This window comes from Pantherophis guttatus, chromosome 3, assembly GCF_059756535.1.
Source record: "Pantherophis guttatus breed Tessera chromosome 3, ASM5975653v1, whole genome shotgun sequence".
In the NCBI taxonomy this organism is placed as follows: Eukaryota; Metazoa; Chordata; class Lepidosauria; order Squamata; family Colubridae; genus Pantherophis; species Pantherophis guttatus.
In genome coordinates this window covers 84,133,349-84,160,898 of record NC_142065.1, presented here as the reverse complement: position 1 = coordinate 84,160,898, position 27,550 = coordinate 84,133,349, and the positions used below count along the sequence as shown (strand labels likewise).

At 41.0% G+C, this 27,550-nt stretch overlaps 1 protein-coding gene across 1 annotated transcript in view; it reads right to left on the bottom strand.

The window, feature by feature from the left end:
- Window positions 1–25,753, bottom strand: part of DPYD (dihydropyrimidine dehydrogenase) — a 584,219-nt gene extending 558,466 nt beyond the window's left edge. Inside the window, exon 1 of the mRNA XM_034437263.3 lies at window positions 25,628–25,753. Within this exon, the coding sequence (XP_034293154.2) occupies window positions 25,628–25,666 (39 nt within the window). The 5' untranslated portion in view covers window positions 25,667–25,753. The remainder of the gene's footprint in view (window positions 1–25,627) is intronic.
- Between the last annotated feature and the right edge of the window lie 1,797 nt (window positions 25,754–27,550).

The window sequence follows — 27,550 nt, the reverse complement described above, 5'->3', positions numbered from 1 at the left end:
ACGAAGAGTAATAGAATGTTCTGAACTATCTTTCAAAGTTTACCAATTCATGCAAGCTTTTTAAATCATCTTCTATCCAGGAATCTGTCATGATTTATTATGTTTATACCGTCTTTCCTAGAACTACTCCAAATGAACTACCAGCATCAGTAATGAAGCAGCATGCTGTATCACGTAAAACAGGTTCACTAATCAAAACAAAAAACAAACAAACAAAAAACCTTAGCTTGTTTGCCAACACCTGTTTGGTTTCCCAAACGATTCTCAAGAGTCACTGCTTAAAAGTCAAGGTTGTGTTGTCCTAATGCTTCTTTCTCTGGCTGCACAGATTCTGTGTACTTCCAGCTACATCTCATTCTCCCAGTAACTAACTCCAACAATTATTTTAATCACTTAAGGTCAAATTCTTGCCAGCCATTAATGGAATTCATCTGCTCCAGCAGGTTCAGATTTACTGGTTTGTATTCCTAGCCAGAAACTGATGATCCAATTTCTATTTTATACTAAAATTTCTTCTGACAGCAATATCATTCTTCACCATGCAACATTCCAGATCAGAAAAACAGGTATATTTCATAGTTACATGCCACCATAGGGACTCTGGTAGCATTTACAAGGACTCATAAAACTATAAAAATCTGCAACAACTACAAGGTCTCCCTATAAGCACTTTTTATTTCAACATATGGAACAAACCCCAATGATTACTTAAATCACTTAAGGTCAAATTCTTGCCAGCCGTAAATGGAATTCATCTACTCCAGCAGGCTCAGATTTTTATATGTAAAAGTGATCAAGCTACATACATATAGTATGCAACTTATTGCAACTCAGATGGATATACAGAAATTCAGCTTTTAGGATGAATTTAAAAATAGGTCAAGTTACAACACCTCAGGAGGCTGTGGGAGAACACAAGTCTCTGGAGTTTAAATAGGACAATGCAGTACATCCAAGCCTATCAGCATATTCATTCATTCACACGCACCATCAAACTGTTCTAGGAAGTATTACAAAAGTGGCACCGGGCACAAGTCTAAAAAACTGTGAGAAGATATAGATTGCGACAAGGCATTGGGACAAATACTTTTATTACTAATCATACTGCCTGCCACAAAAGAGAAATAAGACTGAATATTCTTTGGACTCCAGCAGGCACGCCTGCAGCTAGAGAAAAAAAATTATACAGGGCTTGTATAATCTAGACTAGGATACATTTATTCTTGTTCCCAGTGTAGCAAATCTCACCATGCTGCCTTGGCAGCCCTCAGCTGATTGAAACAGACTCCAGTGTATCTCAAACCAACTGGCCAGTACAGATACAGCCTGAGGCAGCTTCATGCAATGCTGTTGTCCTCTGTCATCCTTCTCTTACTAACTGATAGCTGGAATGCCTGAGGCAACCTCAGTTGTTCTTCTGAAGTCTTCCTCCTCTTTGTGCCAAGCCCGGCGGGTCCTGGTCTGCCTTCAACCACTTTTTCATTTTAATATTAAGATCCCTGGTAAGATTGCAGTAATAATAAAATAAAAATAACGAAGAATAAAATAAAAATAATGATGAAAATGTACAGCACTCCTGTTATAACTGCCACCCACTTTGTGAAGGAGAAGATTTTGCAAACGATGGAGCCATTTGCCAATGAGGAAGGAAATCAGAAAGTGTCTGATAACTAACAAACCTTATTAAAGGCATAAGTTTTCACGAGCTTTAAAAGGCATAAGCTCACAAAATCTTGTCTTCTAATAAAATTTGTTAGTCAGAAAAGGGGTTACCAGATTTCTGGTTTTTAGCTTTTTGCCACCACAAACAAACACAGTTCTCCTTGTAAAAAAAAAAACACCAAGAACACGTTTTCAGACACTGCAGCTCAAAAGTCTAGATTTATAATCACAGTGGACCTGAAGTGTGGTAGAGGCATCCTCAGTTTTGTGCAGAACTACTTCAGCCGGCGGAGAGATTTACGGGAGTTTGCTTCCTCTTTTTAATCAAAATAATGAAATTACAAGGCAGCAATGAACAATTCTATTTGCTTGGCATATGAGGATTCTTTTTTTTATTCTCCCACTCCCATACTTTCTGCCAGATCAAATGCTTGCCAAAACCTGCACTGGGCTGAAGAAGAATGTGTAACATGGCTTAGTCCTGTAATAAAAAGGTATTAAACTATATGCTAATAAAGGGGAGGGAGGTTGCTAGGCAACTCTGTGAAATGGGGGGGGGAGATAGCTTTTGTTTTCAACTTGGGTGATGCTGAAGGGTTAAACAAACAAAGCCTGCTCATTTCCTCCTGAACAGTTTTAAGTGAAGATACTGAAATATTCCAAATGTAACATATGAGGGTGAGATCCCAAGAACACAGGTTAATTTACATAAAACACCACCAAACATGAGGCTATCTGAATGTCATTGCAGTGGTATATTAGACTTGGAGACTATTCAAACATTACAACTTCAACAGAGAGGCCACCAGAAAGGGATCTTGAAGGTGGAAAAGGCAACATGAAGCTACACATAAAGCAAGTCTAAGATTTAAAATATATTGCAGCATTGATTCCCCTCCATGGCTGTACAAATAACCAACAGCCACGTATGGTGTTGAGATGGAGAATTAATAATAGCTAAACCCTGCTTTGGCTTAGATACAGTACTGCTAGACCAAAGTACTTGTGGCAGTATCCATGTGGTAAAAACAATTTTTCCTTTTAAAATTATTCTTTGGTTCTCTGAACCTCCTAAAAAAATATACTTGATAGCCTTAAATCACAGGAAGATACATGCCCTTTCTTCAGTTGTTTCTGGGGGCAAATGTAGGTATCTGTATATTTCACACAAAGCAAAAAAGTGATTGCTACACTATTGCAGGTACGCTCCACCTATTCACAGGTGAGTAACAAAAGCAAGATGTTTCAAATATAGAGCAATGAATACTTAACTTTTAAGTTGTGATGGCCCATGCTAAGTAATTTTCAATGTAGTGCCATTCAGAAAAAAAATAAATCCTGTTCTACTTTATTATATATTTTGATGAAAGAAACTTTGTTTTCAAACTTCTTTCAAGAGGAAAATATTGATGAAATTATTATGAGTAGTAAAGGTATCAGCCTTTTTTTTAAATTTACATGGTAATTTAGGGATGACAATGAAAGTGAATATCCTGGGGATCTCCCCATACAATCTCCAGTTGTCTGTGGCAATCTCTCATTTCCTGGCCTTCAATGAACTCTCAAAGGAAGGCATCATGAGGCATTTTTTCCCAAGAGAGCGTCTAGAGCCTGGGAAGCACAGGCAACTTGGAAAGTATCCAAGTGATAGAAATATATTGAACAAAAATAAGATCACAAGTAATATCCACCTTTTGCTGCTTCAAATTACAAAGTAAACTTGAAAGCACCACCAAGAGATAACCAAAAAAGTAGTTACGGTAAATTTAACAAAAATTTCTCCATGTGGAAGGGAAAGTCCAGCTGGAGTGAGTTTCAAGCTAATTGTGAACTACCTAACTGGTTGTATTCTTTTCATCTCTCCATCCCTCTGAAATTCTTTCAACAGGGCAACTAGAAGAAATAAGGGCTTACTGGACAACTGGAAAACTGGAACTTGGGGGGAAAACCCCTTACAGATCAAACCAATGGTTCTTAAATTTATGAAGACCATGGAACACCAAGCAATAGACTTATTCATTACTATTGCAATAGTCCTACAATTCTTCCAAAGGCACCCTTTGCAAATTTTCTTCCAATAAGAAGAGGAAAGAATGATTCAGGCTGGAAAAAGCAATTAAAATCTTTTTCCCGAATACACGAGGGCAGCAGATATTGAAAGCAGCAAAAATTTCTAGACTATGGTGGAATTTAAGACACTATTTTCAAAGTCCTTGGAGAACTGTCTGGGACCAATAAGATAAGTTGGCAAGGAAATATAGGCGAAAGTGCCAAAAATATTCAATGCTATTATGTTCAGTTCTGTCATTGTATCTCTGGTCCTATTTTTTTTCCTACTTCACTCTGCCTCTTTGCAAAGTCATGATTGCTAGATTTTATAGGTAGATCTAGTGAAAAGTTCAAATCCCAGGGATCTTCATCAAAGAGACAGATGAAGTGCCCCAGACTGCCCCAGACAACTAGCTTTCAGGGTCACAGTCTCAGATGGCTCAGCATTAAACTAGGTGAGGGTATGAAAATTTGGCCAAGAATGAGTGAGTGCTTCATGTTCCATGTTTGAGATGGGCACATCTGGTAACTGGCACAAGGCTAAAGTTTGTTGCAGGTACTGATTGTATCAAGATAAATAGGTATCATTTCAGTGGGAAGGTAACAGCACTCTGTGACGTCATGCTGGCCACATCACTGTGGAAATGTCTTCTAACAGTACTGGCTCAATGGCCCTTGAAACAGAGATAAACACCACTCCATATGTGTTATGTCCTGACAGGTTGGCGCATGCATAGTCGCCACTGCCGGAGGGGGCGCACTCTGGTGGGAGATCGAGAGCTTCTGATTGGTGCAGACGCTGACAGCCGACGATATATAAGAGCTGTCAGATCGCAAGAGTTACTTGTACTGTTTAGCAGATAGATCGAGTTGTGGTTACAGGTTGTGTTACTTTAATAAACAATGTTATTGTTACCGTGAGTCGTCTCAATTTGCCTGCCAGCGCCCATCTACAATACTGGCGCCGAGGGTGGGATTGTGAGGCGGAAAATCGAGCGTCGACACTATTTGACACAGGACTGACTTCCTCAGCGGAGCACTGATAGTGAGGTGCCTCAGGCAGCTGTCCGGAAATCATGGCCACTCTAATGATGTTTGCTCCTTTTGACCAGGCTCAAGAGACTCTTTTTTGGATAGGTTTGACTGTTTTTTAGCCGCCAATGACTATAAGGCTCTCCCTAGCGATTGTAAGCAAGCGGTTTTCCTCAGCGTATGCGGGCATGACATATTCGAGACAGCCCGAGCCTTATTAGCACAGCTGAGGGTCCAAGATGTGCCCTGGGAGACCTTGATGGCCAAATTGAAGGGACACTACGCGCCATTACCCTCCCGTGTCGCCCGACGCTACGCTTTCCACCACCAGTACCAGGCCGAGGGAGAGACAATTAACCAATATATGGCGGCATTAAGAACAGCTGCATTGTATTGTGAATTTAGAGATTTAGATAACATTTTGCTGGATCAATTGATCTGTGGGATATGGGACCTCAATTTACAACGCTGGTTACTGGCTAGAATGGATGCCACCTTGCACGATGAGGCCCGGGTGTCCGAATTGTCGGACCAGTCCTCAATTGAGATGCAGAAGACATCTAGCCCCGTAGCGGCGAGAAAAGCAGCAACTGTTTATTTATTTTTATTTATTTTATTTATTTATTAGATTTTTATACCGCCCCCTCTCCCGAAGGACTCGGGGCGGTGAACAGCCAAAATTAAAAACATACAATATAAACATTAAAATACGTTTAAAAAAGAATTAAATCCAAAATGGCTCCCCAATTTAAAATGCCTTACCCATGACCCTATAAATAAGACGAATTTAAAATTTAAAATTTCCACATTTAAAAAGGGGGAAGATTTAGGCCAGGCCAGCATGTTCATCATGATGACATCGAATCCGACCCCTCATCGTAAGACGATGGAGTGAGCCGTTTGAAGACAGTGCCAAAGAAGGAGTGGGATTCCGAGAAGCAGAAGTCGCAGATTGCGTGTGCCAACTGTGGAGGGAACCACAGCCGGTCCGCCTGCTGGTTTAAGAATGTGGAGTGCAGGCGATGCGGCAGAAAGGGGCACCTAGCTAAGGTCTGCCGAGCCAGCCAACCAGTTACCACTAACCTTGATAGGCCTTCACCCCGGGAGTCCCGTCCACAAGGCAGATCAGGAAAAAAAAGGGGGGGAGTGCTTCACCATATATCATAATATGCACAGCCCGGAGGTTGTTATCGACCAGGCTAGGGGGGAGTTAACGAAGAAAATATTCCTCACCGTGTTAATCGAGGGCACTCCATGCAAAATGGAAGTAGACATGGGTTCCTCATTGTCACTCATCTCGTGGAGCACTTTTAAGCGTTTGGTGCCCACTATGGCAAAGAAACATCTCAGGCCGTGCAGCCTGAGGCTGCGGGACTATCAGGGTAATAGCATTCCCATTCTGGGAAGCAGGAAGGTTAGAGTCCAACATAAGAATTTCATTGGCCGGCTACCGTTACTGTTACTGTAGTTAGCGGGTCATTACCCAACTTACTTGGGTTAGATTGGTTTGATGCCCTGGGCCTGGCGGTGACTGGTCTTAATAGAACTGACGGGAGTAAACTTGCCTCTTTAATAGATGAGTTCGCTGACGTATTCAGTGAAGGTCTTGGCACTTATGTCAGTACTCCAGTCTCTTTTAGCTTAGACCCGGGGGTTGCCCCTATTCGACTCAAGCCACGTAGAGTTCCCTTGGCACTCAGACCCAAGGTAGATCAAGAACTAGACAAGTTAATTAGCCAAGGGGTTTTGGAGCCAGTAGATTACACTAGATGGGAAACGCCTATCGTTATTCCCATCAAGTCGGATGGCTCTATTCGTATTTGCACCGAATATAAAGCAACACTAAATAAGGCGTTACAGGCCAACCCCTACCCTGTGCCTATTAGTACAGCAGTTACTCCATTCCTTAGGCCGAGGTTTTTGCCAAATTAGACATGGCGCAAGTTCCCAGTGGATAACGTCACTGCGGACGCGCAGACCATCATTACACACTGCAGCACATTTAAATGCAACCGCCTGCAATTCGGTGTGTCGCCCCTGGCATCTTCCAAAGTCTGGTAGAGTGGTTGCTGCAGGGCATACCGGGGGTAATACCATTTTTTGATGACATTTTCGTCTCGGCTAAAAACGATCTGGAGCTATTGGATAGATTACGTGAAGTCCTAACTAGGTTTCGCCACGCTGGTCTTAAACTCAAGCGCGAGAAATGTCAGATGGGCTCCTTGCAGGTTGAATTTTTAGGCTATTTAGTTGACACCGCGGGGATTCATCCTACCCCGGCTAAAGTTCAGGCCATCACTGACGCCCCGCCCCCACTTCCAAGGCTGAATTGCAGGCTTTCTTAGGCCTCCTGAACTTTTATAGTATATTTTTGCCGCATAAGGCATCTGTCGCAGAATCTCTCCACTGACTGCTTAAGTCTCAAACACCTTGGTCCTGGGGCCTGGAAGAAGCCACTTCTTTCGCGGCTCTTAAAGACTTGTTAACTTCCTCAAAGGTATTGGTGCAATACGATAGCCAGCTTCCGCTGACTCTCGCCTGTGATGCTTCCCCATACGGAGTCAGGGCTGTCCTAAGCCACCGCCTGCCGAATGGGATGGAAGCCCCTATTGCTTATTACTCCCGTACCTTATCGCCAATGGAGCAGCGGTATAGTCAAATTGACAAAGAAGCTTTGGCAGCGATGGCCGGCGTTAAACGTTTTCACCACTATGTTTATGGCCATTCCTTTGTCCTTTTCATGGACCATAAGCCCCTTTTGGGTATTATTGCTGGGGACAGACAGACCCCCCCGTTTGTCTCATCCCGCATGGCCCGCTGGGTCGAGTTCCTGAATGCCTACAATTACAAACTTATGCATCGCCCAGGGAAGGCTATGGGACACACGGATGCCCTCAGCCGTTGCCCTCTCCCCTTGGGGGTCGATGATCCTGCGCCTGGAGCATCTATTTTGTTGATCGAAGACCAGCGCCTTCCGGTTACGGCCACGGACATCGCCCGGCTTAGATCGAAGGACAGACTCTTGTCACAAGTCCTGGACTGGGCCGTAGAGGTTGGCCTCTCAGCCGGGTTGCTGTAGACTTCCAACCATTTAAAGCCCACCAGCACGAGCTGACCATGTTGAAGGGGTGCTTGTTATGGGGCCTGCGAGTTGTTATACCACCTGGGTTGAGGGAGGCTATTTTGGCAGCTTTGCATGTAGGTCACCCAGGCACTGCCCGAATGAAAGCTTTGGGGCGGAGTTATGTGTGGTGGCCCCGTTTAGATCATGACATTTCTCAGTGGGTGTCAGGGTGCTCCCGGTGCCAAGAATCTAAGACCGCGCCGCTTCTGCTGCCCCTCCCCGGGAGTGGGACACCCCCCGCAACCCTTGGTCCCGCTTGCACATTGATTTCGCGGGGCCGATGCAGGGGAGAACCTTTCTGGTCATCGTTGATGCCTACTCCGCTTGGGTCGAGGTTATCTCCATGTCGACCACCACTGCGGATGCTGTTGTACGGGCCCTGCGGAGTCTGTTCTCAACCCATGGACTGCCCGACGTTGTCGTTTCCGATAACAGGCCCCAATTTACCTCTACCACCTTCCAAAGGTTCTTGGTGAAGCTGGGCATTCATCATGCCCCTGTCGCCCCATTTCATCCGGCCAGTAATGGCCGGGCTGAAAGGGCCATGCGATCTGCCAAGGAGGCCCTGCTGAGGTTAGGAACAGGGGATTGGCAGGCCAGTGTGGCCACCTACCTTCTAACTCAGCATTCTACCCTTTGCCCGATCACCAACCGCTCCCCGGCAGAGCTACTCATGGGCCGCCGCTTGCGAACCATGCTAGACTGACTGCATTCCAACTATTTCCCTGATACACCCCCAGATGCTATCAGAGGGGTCCGGGTTTTCTCTGTTGATGATTCCATTTATGTGAGGAACTATGCAGGTGAGCCCCGTTGGGTGCCTGGGACAGTTTCTGGGGTGACAGGGCTGCTCTCGTATACTGTCCTCTTGGCTGACGGCTGCACCTGGCGGGGCCATGTGGATCAGTTGCGCGCTCGGCATCTACAGGGCCCTCAGGAACAGGGACTACAAGCATCACCTTCTCTGATCGGGCAGCCACCGGAGGTTAGCAAACCAGAACAGCAGACAGTGCCGCGATCAGTGCACTTACCTGTAGAGAGGGAGTTGACGGTTTCCGATGACGCAGAAGTGGATGACTCCGTTCCATCTCCACAAGTCACCTATGAGCCTCCAGCGCCTCCACCCCTGGCAGCTGACAGGCCCAGTCTACGTCAGTCTGGGAGGAGCCGGCGCCATCCGGCATACTTGGATGACTACGCATGCGCCATTCGGGGGGGGAAGGAGTGTTATGTCCTGACAGGTTGGCCATGCGTAGTCGCCGCTGCCAGAGGGGGCACACTCTGGCGGGAAATCGAAAGCTTCTGATTGGTGCAGACGCTGACAGCTAATGATATATAAGAGCTGTCAGATCGCAAGAGTTACTTGTACTGTTTAGCAGATAGATCGAGTTGTGGTTACAGGTTGTGTTACTTTAATAAACGATGTTATTGTTACCGTGAGTCGTCTCGATTTGCCTGCCAGCACCCATCTACAATAGTATGCACTTGAAATGACTAGTGGAGTAAAATATACAGGAACTCCTTTACCTTTACTATCCTACTTAATCAGTGAGAGTCTATATCATTTGAAGCACAGAGGTAGGATCTTGCCCAACAGAATTGTGAAAATCTTTGTTAAGATATTTTAACAAGGTCACCATTCACCAGGAACCCACATTTTACACGTTTGTCTTAAGTGACAAATGATGGTCACTTTAGATGCTAAAGACTTTTCTATTGTAACCAAGAGACAACTCAAAGATACATTACTTTGAATTATTCTGAATTACTTTTCCAATGAACTCTGTGGATTAAAGCAACGTGCCATGACTTTCCACTCAAGGTGCTATAGCACTGGTTATGATGACATGTGAAATCACCTTGTCAAAAGGTGATTTCAACAGCACTTGCATACACAACAATGACTTTGTGGAAAAATGGGACCAGGAAGGCTTGTCATTTAGGAAAGACTGTTTAATCACAGAATATACTTTGCAAAATATTTGACTGATTTGGAAAAGGAACTTGCATGGAAATGTTTTCCTATTTTCATAAAAAAAAAATAGTTTGCACTGGGACTTAGGGTGTGTCAAATTTTTCAACTTTCAATTTCCAAACATTAGGGGTGCTCAAAAGTTGTGACATGCCTTGGGAATTGTAAAGATATTTTGGTTATTTTAATATAATTTAGATGTACTTGGTAAGTAACTACATAAATATCGTAACTTTTTAACATTTTGTTTGCTTCATTTACTTCATAGATACAAATACAGATATACAGATATATACTGTAGATATAGATATTCCAAGAACAGCAAATATTATGAGCATGATTAGCTTTGATTATCACAGAGAGTCAAGTATTTAATTGGATATTAGATCTGGTTGATTCTTAACATTCAGATATAACAATTAACAGATGCAATTCATTTTAAAAGAAACAGAAGCATATAAAAGAAGGAGCTATTGGCAATGTACATTAAACATTAATAATTAACAGAGAAACCCAACCAAAGGAATTTGATGGAACTGTTGAGACCATTTAGATTAAAATAAGTGAATAAAAAACAGCCACTGTCAGGGACCAATATAAAAAATTGGCAGGGCAGAACCAAAAACAGCATTCATCATCCTGTTTTTCTCTCTGAAAAAAACCTTCTTGTAATTTAGCCCATCTCTAAATTGTTTATTTGTTGACATGACAGAGCTAACTTAGGATAGTTATCACCTCCCAACTTACCCTTTGTCACACCATCTTTGACATTTTTGGCATCAGAGTTTCAGATGCAAAATAAACCTAGCTAATGGAGAGGGAATGAGGACTGGTTATTTATTTGCTGGTGATTAATGGAGAAACTGAAGAAATCTGAAGGATCTTGTGGCTGCTCAATATTGACCAAATGTAATAGAATTTTGTCCTTAAGGAATTTGTTTTTTAGTAGGGGGTATGTATTAATGCTCACAGAATTTTGCCTTGGAACATACATACACTGTGTGCACAATTATTAGGCAAGTATTTGGCCATATCATCATTTTTATGCATATTTTCCACCTCCAAGCTATATAAACTTAAATGTGAAGTGGATATAAGCATATCAGGTGATGTGTTTTTCTGTAGTGATGGAGGGTGTGGCCTAAGGAGATCAACACCCTATATCAAGGTGTGCATAATTATTAGACAGCTTCTTTTCCTCAGGCAAAATAGGCCAAAAAAGAGATTTAAATGACTCTGAAAAGTCAAAAATTGTAAAGTCTTTCAGAGGGATGCAGCACTCTTGAAAGTGGTAAGATATTGGGGCGTGATCACAGAACCATCAAATGTTTTGTTGCAAATAGTCAACAGGGTCGCAAGAAACGTGTTGAGAAAAAAAGATGCACATTAACTGCCAAAGATTTGAGAAGAATCAAACGTGAAGCTATCAGGAATCCATTATCCTCCAGTGCTGTCATATTCCAGAACTGCAACCTACCTGGAGTGCCCAGAAATACAAGGTGTTCAGTGCTCAGAGACATGGCCAAGGTAAGGAAGACTGAAACCTGACCACCACTGAACAAGACACATAAGTTGAAACGGCAAGACTGGGCCAAGAAATATCTGAAGACAGATTTTTCAAAGGTTTTATGGACTGATGAGAAGAGAGTGACTCGACGGACCAGATAGATGGGCCTGTGGCTGGATCAGTAATGGGCACAGAGCTCCAGTTCGACTCAAACGCCAGCAAGGTGGATGTGGGGTACTGGTACGGTCTGGTATTATTAAAGATGGACATTTTCAGGTTGAAGATGGACTCAAAATCAACGCCCAAACCTATTGCCAGATTTTAGAAGACATTTTCTTCAAGCAGTGGTACAGGAAAAAGTCTGCATCTTTCAAACAGACCATGATTTTTATTGAGGACAATGCTCCATCGCATGCATCGAAGTACTCCATTGCGTGGCTAGCCAGTAAAGGCCTTAAAGATGAAAGATAATGGCATGGCCCCCTTCCTCACCTGACCTACACCCTATTGAGAACTTGTGGGCCCTTCTTAAATGGGAGATTTACAGTGAAGGAAAACAGTACACCTTTCTGAACAGGGTCTGGGCGGCTATGGTTGCTGCTGCACAAAAAGTTGATCGTCAACAGATCAAGAAACTGACAAGACTCCATGAATGGAAGGCTTATGACTGTTACTGAAAAGAAGGGTGCCTATATTGGTCACTGATTTTTTTGTGTGTGTGTGAACTGTCAGAAATGTTTATTTGTACATTTTTAGTTGTTTGTTTATTATTCTCACTTTAACAGATGCAAATAAATGAATGAGATGGGCAAATTTTCATTTTTCATTTAGTTGCATAATAATTCTGCACACTAATAGTTGCCCAATAATTGTGCACACACAGATATTCTCCTAAAAAAGCCAAAAACTCATTTTTTTTACTTTCTTAAATGTTCAGATTTGAGGTTTATTAACATTTTGGATTGACCGAGAGCACTGTAGTTGTTCAATAATGAAATTAATCTTCCAAAATACAACTTGCCTAATAATTGTGCACAGAGTGTATAAAAGTTTAAAATCACAGACAGGAACATCTGGCTAGGACCTAATGCGAATTATCAGGATATCCCACCTGATCTGCAGGGCAACAAGCCGTACTCATCTTCTCATAGCTACACACCAAGCCTCATCCCTCTCTCCATTAGCAGCAAGAACCAAATTTGCAGGGATCCAACTAAAGCACTCACCGCTTTCTTGACTACCTGAAGTCTTCTTCAGGAACAGAGCATGTAGGATCACCAAGACAGAGCTCTCTCCATGCAAACATTTCATCTGAAATATGTGTGAATGTGGCTATACTCAAAATGGAAGCATCATTTCCAAGGCAGAAGTCAAGTCCACACAAAGGAAGCAGAATAATGTCCTTATTCTTCACTGTAGCATTAGATAATATGCAGGCCTGTTCTAAAATGTGAGTGGTAATCAGTGGTGGGTTTCAAAATTTTTTTACTAACGGTTCTGTGGGTGTGGCTTGGTGAGCATGGAATGGCTTGGTGGGTGTGGCTTGGTGGGCGTGGCAGGGGAAGGATACTGTAAAATTTCCATTCCCTCCCCACTCCAGGGGAAGGTTACTGCAAAATCCCCATTTCCTCCCGATCAGCTGGGAGTTGGGAGGCAGAGAATAGATGGGGGCAGGGCCAGTCAGAGGTGGTATTTACCGGTTCTCTGAACTACTCAAAATTTCCGCTACCGGTTCTCCAGAACTGGTCAGAACCTGCTGAAACCCACCTCTGGTGGTAATGTAGGGATTGCAAGGGTATTCTTTATAGAAATGATAACTGAAGAGAAAATGTGGTAGAAAACATAGATTTCTATACTGCATTTTCAGTAGTCAAAGTGGCTCCAGGCAGCTAACCACAACCATCATACAAAGCCACTGTGCAAAAATAATATATTATAATGCAGTGTTGGCAGTTCGTTTAACTGGCATGCTGGTATACAAAAATCAGGCTACTATGCCAATTACAAGATCTAAAACCAGTCTAAGACCAACTTTATAGTCACATTAAGGATTCCACTGAACATTTCAATTTGACACCTAACAATAAAGCTGTTATCTTAAATCAGTAAAAAAAATGACACCTTTAACTACTTTCAGCTATGGTTTCTAACTATATTATAACCTTAACAATTTAAATGCAAACAGGACAATCATATTATAACTCCATACTTGGATGTGAATTCAGGTCTAAAAAGAGAAAAGTATGACAGAATAATACTCAAGACCTGTACTAAGAATGAGTACCCTCACCTTCCTAACTACTTCCTTGAATTAATCCATGGAGCAGACACATAAGGGGAAGAAAAATTCTCAGGATGGATGTTTACAATGACATTTTCAAATACTGTAAATACAAAAGAGGAGTCCTTGTTGCTCTCTGAGCTTGGTTGTTTCCCTGCAGACATTTCATTACCCAAATTAGGTAACATCATTATTACCCAAAACTAGATAACACTGGTGGTGTTGTTTGGTGATGAAATGTCTACAAGAAAACAACCTCAGAGAGCACCAAGGACCCCTCATTTAAACCCTGAGTTACAAGTATACTCCTTTACAGATGCAAAAGTGTAGTCCTAAAACCAGTGGTGGGATTCAAATAATTTAACAACTGGTTCTCTGCCCTAATGACTGGCTGGGTGGGTGTGGCCATGGTGGGCGTGGCCAGAGGGTGTGACAGGCAGCATTCGGCCTCCTGCACCCCCTGGGAGCAAAAACAGGCTGCAGGAGGGCTGTGCCACAACCCCTCCCATGCCCTGTTTTGGGCCTATTAGGCCTCCCTGCAGCCTCCTGGAAGAAAAAAACAAGCCATGGGGGGGGCCACACCGCACCCCCTCACACACGGGGTTTAGTAGGCCTCCTGCACTTACCTGGGAGCCAAAACGGGGCATGTGGGGACTTCTGGAAGGGATGGGGAGGGGAGGGGCCAGCCAGCAATTTAACCACCAGTTCAGCCAAAATGGTACAAACCGGTTGAATCCCACCACTGCCCCAAAACTGATATTAGACCTAAGTAACCTCCACAGATTGCTTCAGAGTTCTTTTAATCACCAATTCCCATATGAAGACTCCTTGAACAGCGGTAGTCCTTCCTCTTCACACAGTTTCTCCTTGGCACAGGAGAAAGGCAATCCATCTCTGCAATTCAATCATTTATGAAACATCTTTTGTTTCTGTTTTTCACAATAAACCTTGGCAGTACTTTTCATAGAGTGGCCTCTGTAGAGAAATTAGCTAAAAGGTAGTCATTTTGTTTTCCTTTAAGAAGCTGATCTTGCTTTTCAATCCTGCCGTTGCCTCACCTTCTCTGCATGCTCTCTATCTTTATTGCAGTTGCCATCTATGCTGCAAGACTATTATTCCTCAGAAACATTCTCCAGTTTTCAGACTTTACCAGAAGGTCTTTGATAGTTACCTTATGTGTGACGACAGTCTGGTTTTTTTCTTAAATAGATTTATTTAATAACAGTTATTAGTTTTTGGATATCACTGAGTTGGTTTTATAGATGTGAAATGCTATAGTGTTCTCATGGAAGCTTTATCATTCAGAAAGTGTTATGTCTTACTGTGGAGGCGTGCTACGTTATTGTATAAGCAACCATGAGCCTGATTGGAGTTGGCAGCATACTAATTTAATAGGTAAATAATTAAAAGATTATCAGCAAATAATAAGTGGGAAGGAAACTGGAATTGGCTTTCTTTGCATGGACCCATCTTTTTTTCTTATCTTATTCTGCCATGCAACAATCCTCTAAGAGAAGGGTGAAGTATTCACATTCATCAGACAGAGAAATTACATTTCCCCAATACTCATCCAGATGGAATTTCTTTTGAATTAAAATCTGTATTTCAAAACCCAAACCACTTCTTGTTGCACATATAAGCTAAAGAAACAGTCTCAGCCACAATATGCTGCAATTTCTACAAGGATGCCATTAACAGGTCATTCTTATACCTAAAATGATATTTCAAGAGTTTTCCCATCACACTAAGCCAGAATGAAGCATCTTCGCTCTTAGACTTGATATTAAACCCTTGCAAGTTACATGGATGAATCGACGTTGCCAGACAGGTAAATTCCCATGTGAAAATGTAGAACCAATTTAATTTTTACTATATGTGCTATTTGGATTCAGAAAAAAAAAAGGAATAAGAAGAAACCATCACAATTTTATGACGGTTCCACATTTGCCTCCCAGACATTATTATATAATCTGTTTATTCCAACCCATTCATATGAATAAAAGTATCCAGGTTCCATACAGTTGTTGTTTTTTTTAAAAAAAAACAAGTTTTAGCCTTTTAAAACTGTAGGATAAAGACAGCATCTGATGCTAGACACTAATCAAAGACTTTTATCGGAAGCACAATAAAGTTATATCAAGGATCTGGTGCTGATCAGAGTGCACATTTTTAAAAACGTTGCTGGAAACAGCCCCAATGTTGTTAGCCAGGAAAGATTGCCTTACAGTGAATGAGAAGGCTCCCACAGGGTCAACATGGATCAAGGACTTAATGAAAATATGTCACTATGGAGGACAGCAAACTATCTATGACAGGATAAAAATTACCAAAAAGTTGAAGCAATCTGGAAGATCTTTTCCAAACTACCTTGGGAATGACATATTGTCCATATATTTGGTCTAAGCCAGATGCACAGACATAAATAAAAAAAGTCAAGATGCAGCAAGAGATACAACCTGGCAACTAAAACAATCTCACTCATCATACTTTAACATCAAAGCAATTAAGTAATAGACAAAAGTACATGCACATTAAATTGACTGAAAAAAAGAAGTCAAGATATGCAAGTTAAAACTTGTTAATTCTAAAAACTAATCAGGAATTTTGAAAAAAAAAACCACATCTGGAAATCTGTCCAATAAACTATTACTTGGGATTAATATATAAAACTGCAATGAAAGGCAGTTTAACTTTCATCATTTAAAACTTTCCATTCATTTCTCAGAGATCACAACAGGTTTGTATAGAGACAGGATAAGCCAATAGGTGGCCAGTACAACTTTTAGAGACAGAGTATAGACAAGCAGATTATAGAAGTATGGCTGAGGAAGATTGGTACAGATGGATGGGGAGCAGGAAAAAACTGTAAGAACTGTGATCTGTTCAAATTTTTAATAGCAATGTTTGTTATTTTATAGTCACTGATTTTTTTTGAGAAAGAGAAAATCCTATAATCAACACTGACATATTTTCTTTTTAAAAGAGAGTAAGGGACAGCAACTTTGTTTGTGGAATTTCAATTCAGAGGGAGGGAGGGAGGGAGGGAGGGAGGGAAGGAAGGAAGGAAGGAAGGAAGGAAGGAAGGAAGGAAGGAAGGAAGGAAGGAAGGAAGGAAGGAAGAATTGATTCATGGAATGCTTGAATGGAATCAATTATCAATGCATAAAAGAAACTAAAGCTCACAGGGCTACACAAAATATATTTTTAAAAAGGTTAGATATTAGAAGAAACACAAGAAACATTCTGTCTGGACTTCCAAGAAAGAAATGACAGCAGAGCCAACAACCATGGCAGAATGAATACCTGGAATGAAAAGCTAATACTTTGCAATTCCACTTTGGATAAGGAGAGAATTTGGATTTCCCGAAAGTGCTCCAGACAACTGTTCCTCATAAGGAGACTGCAAAAATGTTCTCTGGGAAACAAGGAAACATCCTCATAACCCAAATTGCAGTTCAAGGTTCATATACTTCCTTTATTAATCACCTCTGGAAATTGTTGTTAATTGCTTTTTAGATATAATGGCACATTTTCTTAATACTAGATGAATTTCCTTCCATTTTCAGTGAAAACAGTTCTATGCAAGTTAAAGGTTTTTTTTTTCTTTTTTGGGAATAAACAGCCAAAGGATAATAAAGCATTGATTTTGGAAAATTATAAATGGACTAAAGGTCAGGATGGCTTTGAATATTTAAAATATACAATTAGATGTTGAAGGTTGGACACTGCCTGTAGTCTTTGACATACAACTGTAATGAGCCTATCCATTTACACTCATATGTTTTGATGGTCAAATGTCATGTGATCAACCTGATCTTATAACTATTTTTCAGTAGTTGTTAAGCAACCTCAAGCCGTAAAACTAATACGGCAGGCATTAAATGAATATGAATTTATTAAGCAAATTCATTGTTTGCTACGGTTTGCCAAAACCCAAAATTAGCTTCCAGTTTTCAGGAAAACAGTCATAAAATGCAATCATGTGACTATGGGATGCTATAAAAGACCATAAATGCAGTGTTGCCTGGTGCCTAAAGTAATAAGTCTGGCCACATGAACACAGGGGAGGAAGGCAACCAAAGGAATTTGCCAGATTATAATTCCCTTTTTCCAAGTAAATTGTAACTTCAAACGGTCACTAAGTGACCTGTCTTAAATTGAGGATTATCTGTAGACTAACTGAAACAAATTAAAAATAAAGTTAAAAGAGAGCAGCACTTAACTTTATTAACACAGAATGGAGCAAAATATTTTAATATTGGATTTAGAAATAAAATCAGCTGATGTTTTACCAAACCAAAGAATGACCTGAATATATATATATATTTATACTGGACTTACAAAAGAAATCTGTTAAAGTTGTGAAAAATTTTGTGAGAATGGACAAAGAAAAAAATGAGAAGAAATTAAGTTGCAAGACTTTGAGGGAAATAAGTTTGTCAAAAGTAAAAGGAAGAAATACAAACATAGTTTATTTGATCAAGGTTAAAATAGATACATGTTATTTCTGGTAATCCTTTATGAAATTTTGCTGACCAAAACTGAACTTTGAGGCTTTAAAGATCTGTCAATACAGTAAAAAAAGAGACAAAATAAGGGGGGAGGATCATTCCTGATATTTTGAGAGAAGATGCTGCTATTAAAATTGTTTACACTTGTAGTTATCATATTCTTTCTTTTATGTACTTTCTTTTATTTTTATTCTTGTATGTTTTAGTTTGTATTATTTCTTATCTTTTTAACTGTAATGCTTGACTATAATTACTATAAAAACATAGTATTCTCTGCATAATAATTAGCAAGAAAGTAAACATTGAAATAAACGAAATTTATTTCCAGAAAAATGGTATTTAAAGATTGACTAGATGAAAATTCTGATTCTATCACTCCATCCTTATACAGCAGCGGATTATAAGAAGCAATTTAAATTTCAGCATGGAACTGAAGCCAGCACTCCAAAATATTGCTATAGATTTATTAAAGAAATTTAAGCACAGCGAAATCTTAAAAGTAGGGAAATTTAAAAATACAGAGTAAGCAGCTTTTTTGCGAAAATTGCAAAGTACAAGGAAGTCTTTTGTAAAATCAGTTCAATACTCATACACTATTTTTGTTTATTTCTCTACTTGCAGTGTTATCTGCCTGAACCAGTATGTACTACCACTGCTCTGAGAAACTCTAGGCTCTTGTGAGGCATCAGACAAGTGGAGAATAAATACTGACCTTATCTTTAAAAAGAGGGGGCGGGAGAGAGAGATCTAGGGAATTACATACTAACAACCTGATATTGATACTTTGGTTTCTAGACCAGATCATAAAGAAATAGATCTGAAGTACGTATAGATAATATTGTAAGTCCAATGTGGTAATTATCAAAAGTCAACATATATTTAAGGTCAAGTCTTGAAAAATTCATGTTATCTCCTAGGTAATGTTCTTCATAGAACCAGTTTTGTGTAATGATTAAGGCACCAGGCTTGAGTTCTAATCTTACTTCTTTAGGCATAAAGCTATCTAGACCCCTCTCAGCCCTAGGAAGAAGGAAAAGGAGAAGGAGCAGGAGCAGGAGCAGGAGCAGGAGCAGGAGCAGGAGCAGGAGCAGGAGAAGGAGAAGGAGAAGGAGAAGGAGAAGGAGAAGGAGGAGAAGCAAACCACTTCTGAAAAAATGGGGAGAGAGAGAGAGAGAGAAAGAGAGAGAGAGATGTGTGTGTGTGTGTGTGTGTGTGTGTGTGTGTGTGTGTGTGTGTGAATATGGTGGCATGATAATTAAGTGCATGTATGGCAAAAATGTTAAAAGGCTTTTCATTAAAAGATCCAATGTGAGATATCGGATGCTGCAACCTTCAGTCCTTGCCCCATATTCTTCAACTTTGTAAATTAATTATTTTGATGAAGAAATGGAAGAAACGTTTATCAAATTTGCAGATGACACAAAATTATGTGAAATAACTCATTATCTAGACATAAAATTTAAAATTTTCTGGATAGGCTAGGCTAGCTAGTCTGTTGGCAACAGAATAAAATTAAACAGAAATCAAATACACAGATACAAGATGAGGGATATCTCCTTTGATAAATATGAGTAAATACTGCAATATAAATAAAGTTGCAAAAAATGCAATTTTCTAATTTCCAAATCACAATAAGCAAGCTCCATTTTACTCTGTATTGGACAGGTATAATCTTCAATGCAGTATTCTGGACTCAACATTTCAAGCAATAGATTGCAATAGGTTCAGAGCAGGGCAATGAAAATAATTGAGGATTAGAAATTAAATTCTATGAAGAGCGATTCAAAAATGAGAAATAGTTACCTTGGAAAAAGAAGACAGAAGACACAGTAATCTTGAAATACAAGACAAGATATTCCTAGAAAAAAATGGGAATCCCATTTTTCTAGAATGTAGGATACGCAGAGTAATATCACTATGTTATAGGATGGCAGATTCCAATTGAATGGAGGGGTGGAGCCAAACCTTGACAATAAGAACAATACAGTACAGGTAATCCTTGACCTCAACCAGATTTGGGATCAGAATTTCCAGCTAAGGAAGGCGGTTATTAAATGAGTTATGCTCGACGTTGTGCCACAGGTTTTTTTTTGCCAGTTATTAAGCAAATTATTGCAGTTATGTTAAGTGAAGCAGAAGGACATTAACATAATCTGTCTTTGCCCATTGCCTGCTTTTCAGAAGTCGAATGGGAAGGATGCAAATGGCAAACACACAAGCCCAGGATCGTGCAACCATCTTAAATACATGCTGGTTGCCAAGCATTCAAATTTTGATTATGTGACTGTGAGGTGCCGCGTTGGTTGCTAAGTGCGAGGACCAAGTTATAAGTTACTTTTTTCAAAGTTGCCGTTGTAACTTTGAATGGCCACTAAATCAAGCCTTGTAAATCAAGGACTACCTGAAATGGATCCAATCACTTAAAACAGATGGTTGACTCTCTCTCTCTCTTAATGGATGTGTTTAAGTAGAGGCAAGACATCCTTCTGTCAGGGATGTCTTACATTGGATGCCTGGAGGATGTTAACCTAAATGGTTCCTTTCAATGATTCTGTACAAGCTTAAACCTATAATCAAAATTATAGTATATATCCATGATGGCGAACCTATGGCACGCATGCCAGAGGTGGCATGCAGAGACCTCTCTGTGGGCACACACACCGCCGCCTCAACTCATGTACGCTGGCCAGCTGGTCAGGTTCGTGGCACTCTGGCTTGTGCGCGTGCACATGTGCCTTCCGGTTTGGGCATTCTGTGCCAAAAAGGTTCACCATCACTGGTATATATACTTGGAGAACTGTGCATTTTGCGGGATGTTTTCGCCCTATAAAATGCTGGATCAATAATGAAGTAGTTCAAAAAAACACCACTAAGGACAAAGTACACACAGCTTGCTAATCATTAGCCTTGTACTAGTCCAGTGAAATTAATTGAGAGGTATGTAAAACCATAGCCAGTGGAGTTTTCAACAGCAATAAATGACAATCATATCATTGTAATGAATACAGTTTTCTAATATGCTTGTTTCAAGAATAAAACTAAAATTAGTACCTTTTATTTAAATTGCAATTCCTAGCATGATGTTTTGCAATAGAAACATCACCAAATTTAGTATGACTCACTTCTATATGTTCCATGCTAATTGTTCACCTTTGTAAATACCAATTAACATTCATACAGTACTCATAACAGCTCCCCTCCAAGGCTTTAACACAACGCTCCAGGCCATTAGTGATTAAATTTGTCATTAAAACCACACACTCCATATCAAGGTTTTATAACCCTGCAAATGTCTAGGTGACAAAAGTTAGACAGATCTTATTATCAAATGCACAAAGTTAGTAATATGCTACTATTTCGCCCATAATTTATTTATTAATTTTTAATAAAATTTTTGGATAACCCTGGAAAGAGAAAAGCGTTCAAAGGTTTTGAATGCATTATATAAAAATAGCCAAGATAAAATCTTGATAATACAAGATTTGATACACACACACACACACACACACACTTTTATTATCTGACAACACTAACTAAAATCAAATGCACAATTTATAAACGTACTATATGCAAGTCCGATCATAGACTGAACTAGCAGGTAACAGATTAGAGTGTAGGAGTTGCAGCGATATAAAATAAGGTATTGAGACTCTAGAAAGAATGCAGAGAAGAGCAAAGATGATTAGGAGACTGGAGGCTAAAACATATGAAGAACGCTTGCAGGAATTGGGTATGTCTAGTTTAATGAAAAGAAGGTCTAGATATCTGTCAATATCTAAGGGACTGCCACAAAGAAGAGAGGCTCAATCAGTGGTGAAATCCAATTTTTTTTACTGCCAGTTCTGTGGGCATGGCTTGGTGGATGTGGTGTGGCTTGGCTTGGTGGGCATGGCAGGGGAAGGATACTGCAAAATCTCCATTCCCACCCCACTCCTGGGGGAAGGATATTGCAAAATCTCCATTCCTACCTCACTCTGGGGCCATCCAGAGGTGGTATTTACTGGTTCCCCAAACTGCTCAAAATTTCCGCTACCGGTTCTCCAGAACCTGTCAGAACCTGCTAGATTTCACCCCTGGGCTCAATCTATTCTCCAAAGCAGGACAAGAAACAATGGATGGAAATTAATCGAGGACAGATCCAATATTGAAATAAGAAGATTCTTGACAGTTAGAACAATTAATCAGTGGAACGTTCACCTTCAGAAGTTGAAGGCTGGGGAAATTGGACATCTATTTGTCTGAAATAGTATAGGAGCTCTTGCTTAAGAAGGGGTTGGATGAGAATGCCAAGATCCCTTCCAACTCTGTCATTTTGTAACTAAGTTTGGATCCAGCCTAAGGTTTTTCTCAGAATTCACTCTGATAATTCTAAAGTAGCCTTGACAAAATTAGCTGGAAATTCTAGAACAGACCTTACCTGGAAGTTAATTATCTAACCAGTGAATTCAACAGTGATTCAGACAGTAATACAGTAATACAGACAGAATAATAAGAATGTTATATGTTAAAAAAACAGAATATGACAAAAAAAATTCTAATAATGATATTCCATTAGTTCAAATGAAGGAAGTGTCTGAGTAATGTTAGGAACAAAGTACAACTTTGGTTCAGTTGAATTACAGTTCTGAAACTATTAAAAAAAAAGCTATGAAATTCAAATGCAGACAATCCAATTAGATGAATTCTTCAACTGGATACTGCAAGATCTCTTCTGACTTTACATAATAACTATGCTGGCTTCAGTTATATCAGTGTGTACATCATTATATGTTCAAAGGGTAAAGTACATGATTGTGTTTCTAAATGGGCAGGAGACTCATCAAGGGATGTATATTTTCATTTCCATGAATTTTAGAACATGTGGCTATTTGTATAATGCCACCAGCTACTAAAGAAAATGAAAAAAGAAAAAGAAATATTGTTTATTCTACTGTACATTTTCTTCACTAAGAATTAAAATGATTTTGTGTCTGCCTTTCATTTACTGGTATAATAACAACAGTAAGCATAGTTGTTGTCAAAATGTGCCTTTGTCTCAGTAGAACAAAACAGAAAGAAGATACAGTACAGTAGTTTCATCTTAACAACACACCACCACGGCAGAAACAGAAAAAGTCACGGATGGAAAAGTGCTCAACAAGTGAATGTGTCCTCGCAGCTGTTTTTCTACTTTTATTTTTACTTTTTTTTAAACAGTTGTATTGTTATTTATTTTAAAGTTGTTGGCTGCCCAAAATCATATAAGTGACATGGATAACCATATAAAGTGAATCAATAAATAAATATCTCTAAGAGATATTTTATTGGTTGGCAAGAAAAAACATGAAAACAAATGACTGAAATGCATGCGAGGCTCAAGGAACTCTGTTCCAATCTCATTAGAAATTTTGATTTTTGATTTCGACAAGACTTCCGTGATCACCATCATCCTCTTTTCTCAAAAACATTCTATGCCTGTATCTCCACAGTCACACTCATAGCAACAGCAATAGTACTTAGATTTATATACCGCTTCATAGTGCTTTACAGCCCTCTCTAAGCGGTTTACAGTCAGCATATTGCTCCCAACAGTTTGGGTCCTCATTTTACCCACCTCAGAAGGATGGAAGGCTGAGTCAACCTTGAGCCTGGTGAGATTTGAACTGCCATCTCGGCAGTCAGCAGAAGTAGCATGCAGTACTGCACTCTAATCACTGCACCACCATGGCTGATAGCAAGCATCTCTAAACAGTATTTGACCCACATCTACATCTCAACAGCCTCTGGCTGCTTCTGTTGTGGTCCGCCAACAGCCTGCGGATCTGGCAGCAGAATCAGACAGTGAGGAACATGGGCCGGTCCTGGAGTCTGGGGAAGGCTCGGACGAGAGCTCTCCGTCGGAGGCAGAGATGTGGCCAGGGCCAAATGGGAGTTATGTGCTGACTCCGGAGCCTCCAGAGTCTGACGTCAGAGAGGCAGAGGAACAGGGGAAGCCTGTTCCCAGCGCACACATGTATAGAGCTGCCAGAAGGCAAGAACAGTTAAGACAAAAGGGGCAACTTGGGAGTAAGGCTTAGAGATGATTGGCCCCTCCCGTAAGACATAAAGGAGGAGCAAAGGCATGTGAGCCTTTGCAGGAAGCAACTTTGTTCGTGCTGGTCGGTTTAAATTCTGAAGCTCCATTTTGACTCTGTGCTCCGTGTGGCCTTTCAAAGCTAATTGCCAATTAGGACTTTGGCAGCATGCCAAGGGAGATCAAGGTGGGTGCTTATCAGCCAGTCTGTGGCAGACTTCTGTCGGACTCTTTACAAACTATTTGTGACTCATCACAGGCTGTGAATGAACAGAATTCACAGCCATTGAAATAAAAAGAGGATTTTTGGGACTAATTGTGTGCTTTTTACTGTCTCAGGATGCCTAGGTCAGAACAGCTTCCTTAGATAACATACAATAAACACACTTTGCGATTCTTTATAGCTTGTGCCTGGGAAAAACAGAATTGAGGGAGACAGACGGAGCACCTCGGGGTAACCTATCCCATCCTGTCTGGTATTATTCCTTCATAAACTAAAGCGGGTTGCCAAAGCAAATAGTTGCAGTTGCAAGGAACAGATTGAAAGATAAGGGAAGGCATATGACATACTGAGGTAAATTTCTTTTTAAAAAAACAGGGAAAATGCTTCAGTCTTTTTTTTTTCTCCAGGGTATCACTGTTATTAGGAAGACAGAAGAGACCTACTCAGGATGCCAGTTTTGAGGCGCAATCTTAGACACACTTAACCGAGAGTGATCTTCATTGAACATAATGAGATTTAATTTCAAGTAAATATGCACAGGATTGCACATCAGGGCTTTCTCCTTCTTTAAAGATTATTAGATTTTCACCACAGGGGGAGAGAAAGCACTTTTGGGATTTCCCTCAGAGGTGTCGAAAAGCCCTTTATCTTCACAACAAGGCTTTAATGGAGTTCTGAAACCACAAAATACCAAGTTGTTTTGTTCGGGGTTTGTTTCTCTCCCCCCCCCAACCCCCCACCCTTCAAAGATACTCGCATGAGAGCAGGGAACAAGGAAGCCAACCCGTCCCCGTCCCCGTCCCCGAATTGTGTCCTGGAGTTTGCCTCGGACGGGGGGGGGGAACCAAAAACAAATCAAAGCATTTACCCATGAAGTCGCGCTCCATTATCTCCCTGCATTTTCTCTATAAAGTTGTTCAGGGTAGACAACTCAAGTTTCTCAGTAGGGAAACCAACCTCTCTTTTTGTAAATTCGCAGCAACCCGCTATATACTACTATCAGTGGCCAACTTAATGATAAGGAAAATACTTCGGGGTGGTGGGGTTTTTTGTTTTTTTTTAAACTTTCTCAAAAAGTCCAGGAGAAAAATCTTTTTAAAAGTTGTCCTTGTCGCCCCCACGGCTGGAAAGTTTTTTCTCCCAGACTTCCCCACCTGATCCACGTCCCTCTTTTCGTTCCTTTCCCCGCCGCCCCGTTTGGTAAAGTGGGGTACCTCGATATCCACGGGGTCTCGGCTAAGCAAGCGATTCATACTTTCCACCTTTTCTCTTTGCCGCGCCAAAATAAAATAATAATAATAATAAAAAAAATTAAGCGACCGAAAGGAGACACCGGGCAACGCCCGGAGGGACAGACAAGTACCCGCGTGATAGGGAGGGGGGTTGTATGTACATGCGCGGGTGGCTTGATCTTCAAGCCTGCTAGAGTTGTTGCTGCCTTGCCTTGGATTGGATTGGGGAACGCAAAGGGTTCAATAACTCTGTTTTGCCCACTACGTGAGCCGAGTTGTAGATTTGACTCAAGGCTAGTGATTTGACTAGCCGGCAGCTCGGAATCTTTGGAATGCCAGGCGTAGATTAAAAAGAGTAGCGTCTTTGCCCTAGACTTACGCGCAAAACCTGTAGGTTTCGCAGTGTAACCAGGTTTGGGTCCCCGGCTTTCTTCTTCGTTTGGGATCTAAAACAAAGGAACGATTCACCTTTTAAGGCAATATCTGGGGACAAGGGAATGACAAACGACTTTTCGTCCGTTAGGATGATCAAATCCTATGTAGGATCGGTTGGAAACTGGGGGGGGGGGGGGAAATAGGCAAATCGCATCAAATGGATTAGGCACGTTAAAAACGCCAGAATGTATAATGATCAAGTATTCTGCAAACGTCACTTTTCAAAAGTGGGGGTGGGGGGGAGAGAAGGAGACGGTTTGGCAACCGAAGAGATTGCTAAATTGCGACAGCCGAGGATGTGCACGTCGGAGATTAGGCAAAGGCAGAGTTGGGCTAGATCCAAAGCAATCAACGCGGAGCCTCCCAGCGTGCTCAACTCTATTTAGGGAAGCCAGCTTTGCGTGTTGCTCTATAATTACTGCGCCATGACGGCAGACAATTCTTAGCTGGGCAATGGCCAAAGGCTTTGCCTGTTGAATTTCTGCATGGCAAAAGGTCTTCTGCTTAGGGGGCAAAACAGAAATTCCCAAAGGGAGGGAGGGAGGACTGCTTGAGGATGATCCCCTGTCCAGAGAGGAGGCTAGCTAAGGCTCCCCAGATGCCATGAAGCCCAGAGAAATTTGCAGCAAAGATGCTCAACTTGAAGAAAAGAAACTCCATCTACCTGTTGTCATCTACCTAGCCTGTCTGGCAAAGGAGACAACCCATAGCAAATGGGCTAAAACTACAGGTAAAGGTGGTTTCCTCCCATTCTAAGGAGAGGGGAAAATGTACACTCCATTATTTTTAAAGTGGAGGAAATCTCCAAGCTTTCCCAAAAGTTCAATGAGCAAAGGCCATCTCTCAGCTTTTGCCAGAAGGCTTGGATCCCAGAGACATAATACATATTATTTTCCCTCTTAAGCCTGCTGCCTTTCTATGTGCCACTCATCTGCCTCCGATTTTCCCCTGGCGATGCTAAGAGGAATGACCCACTTGCTCTGTACAACAGCAAAGCGGGAGAAGGTTAGACAAGGCGGAAACGAGCAACCAGTATCACTCACTGACCGGGTTCACATAACAAACTGAGGCTAAAATGGGACTGCATCGTTCAAGGCTCTCACCTTTAGCTATAATCCTGGCTAGAAAAGCTGTTGGAAGACAGCCAAGATGAACCTGGTGGTTTATTGCTTTGGACATCTCCAGTGACATAAGTCACACAGCCACAATGTTTTACTGACCTGTGTTTAGGGTTTAGCATTTTGAGCAGACCTCTTGTTCAACTAATATACTGTTTAATATATTTTGCAAAGCCAGAAAATGGGTTTTTACTCACTAAATGATCAAATTGGACGTGTGAATGCAGCCATTGAGATCCCCCAGGAAGTTCTGAGGTTAACTCTCACCCTTTTGCCTCTGCCTCTGTTGATTTTGGAGAAACTGCAAAGAAAGTGGGCAGGGGAGGAGACTAAAAATAGGAGCACTGATGTG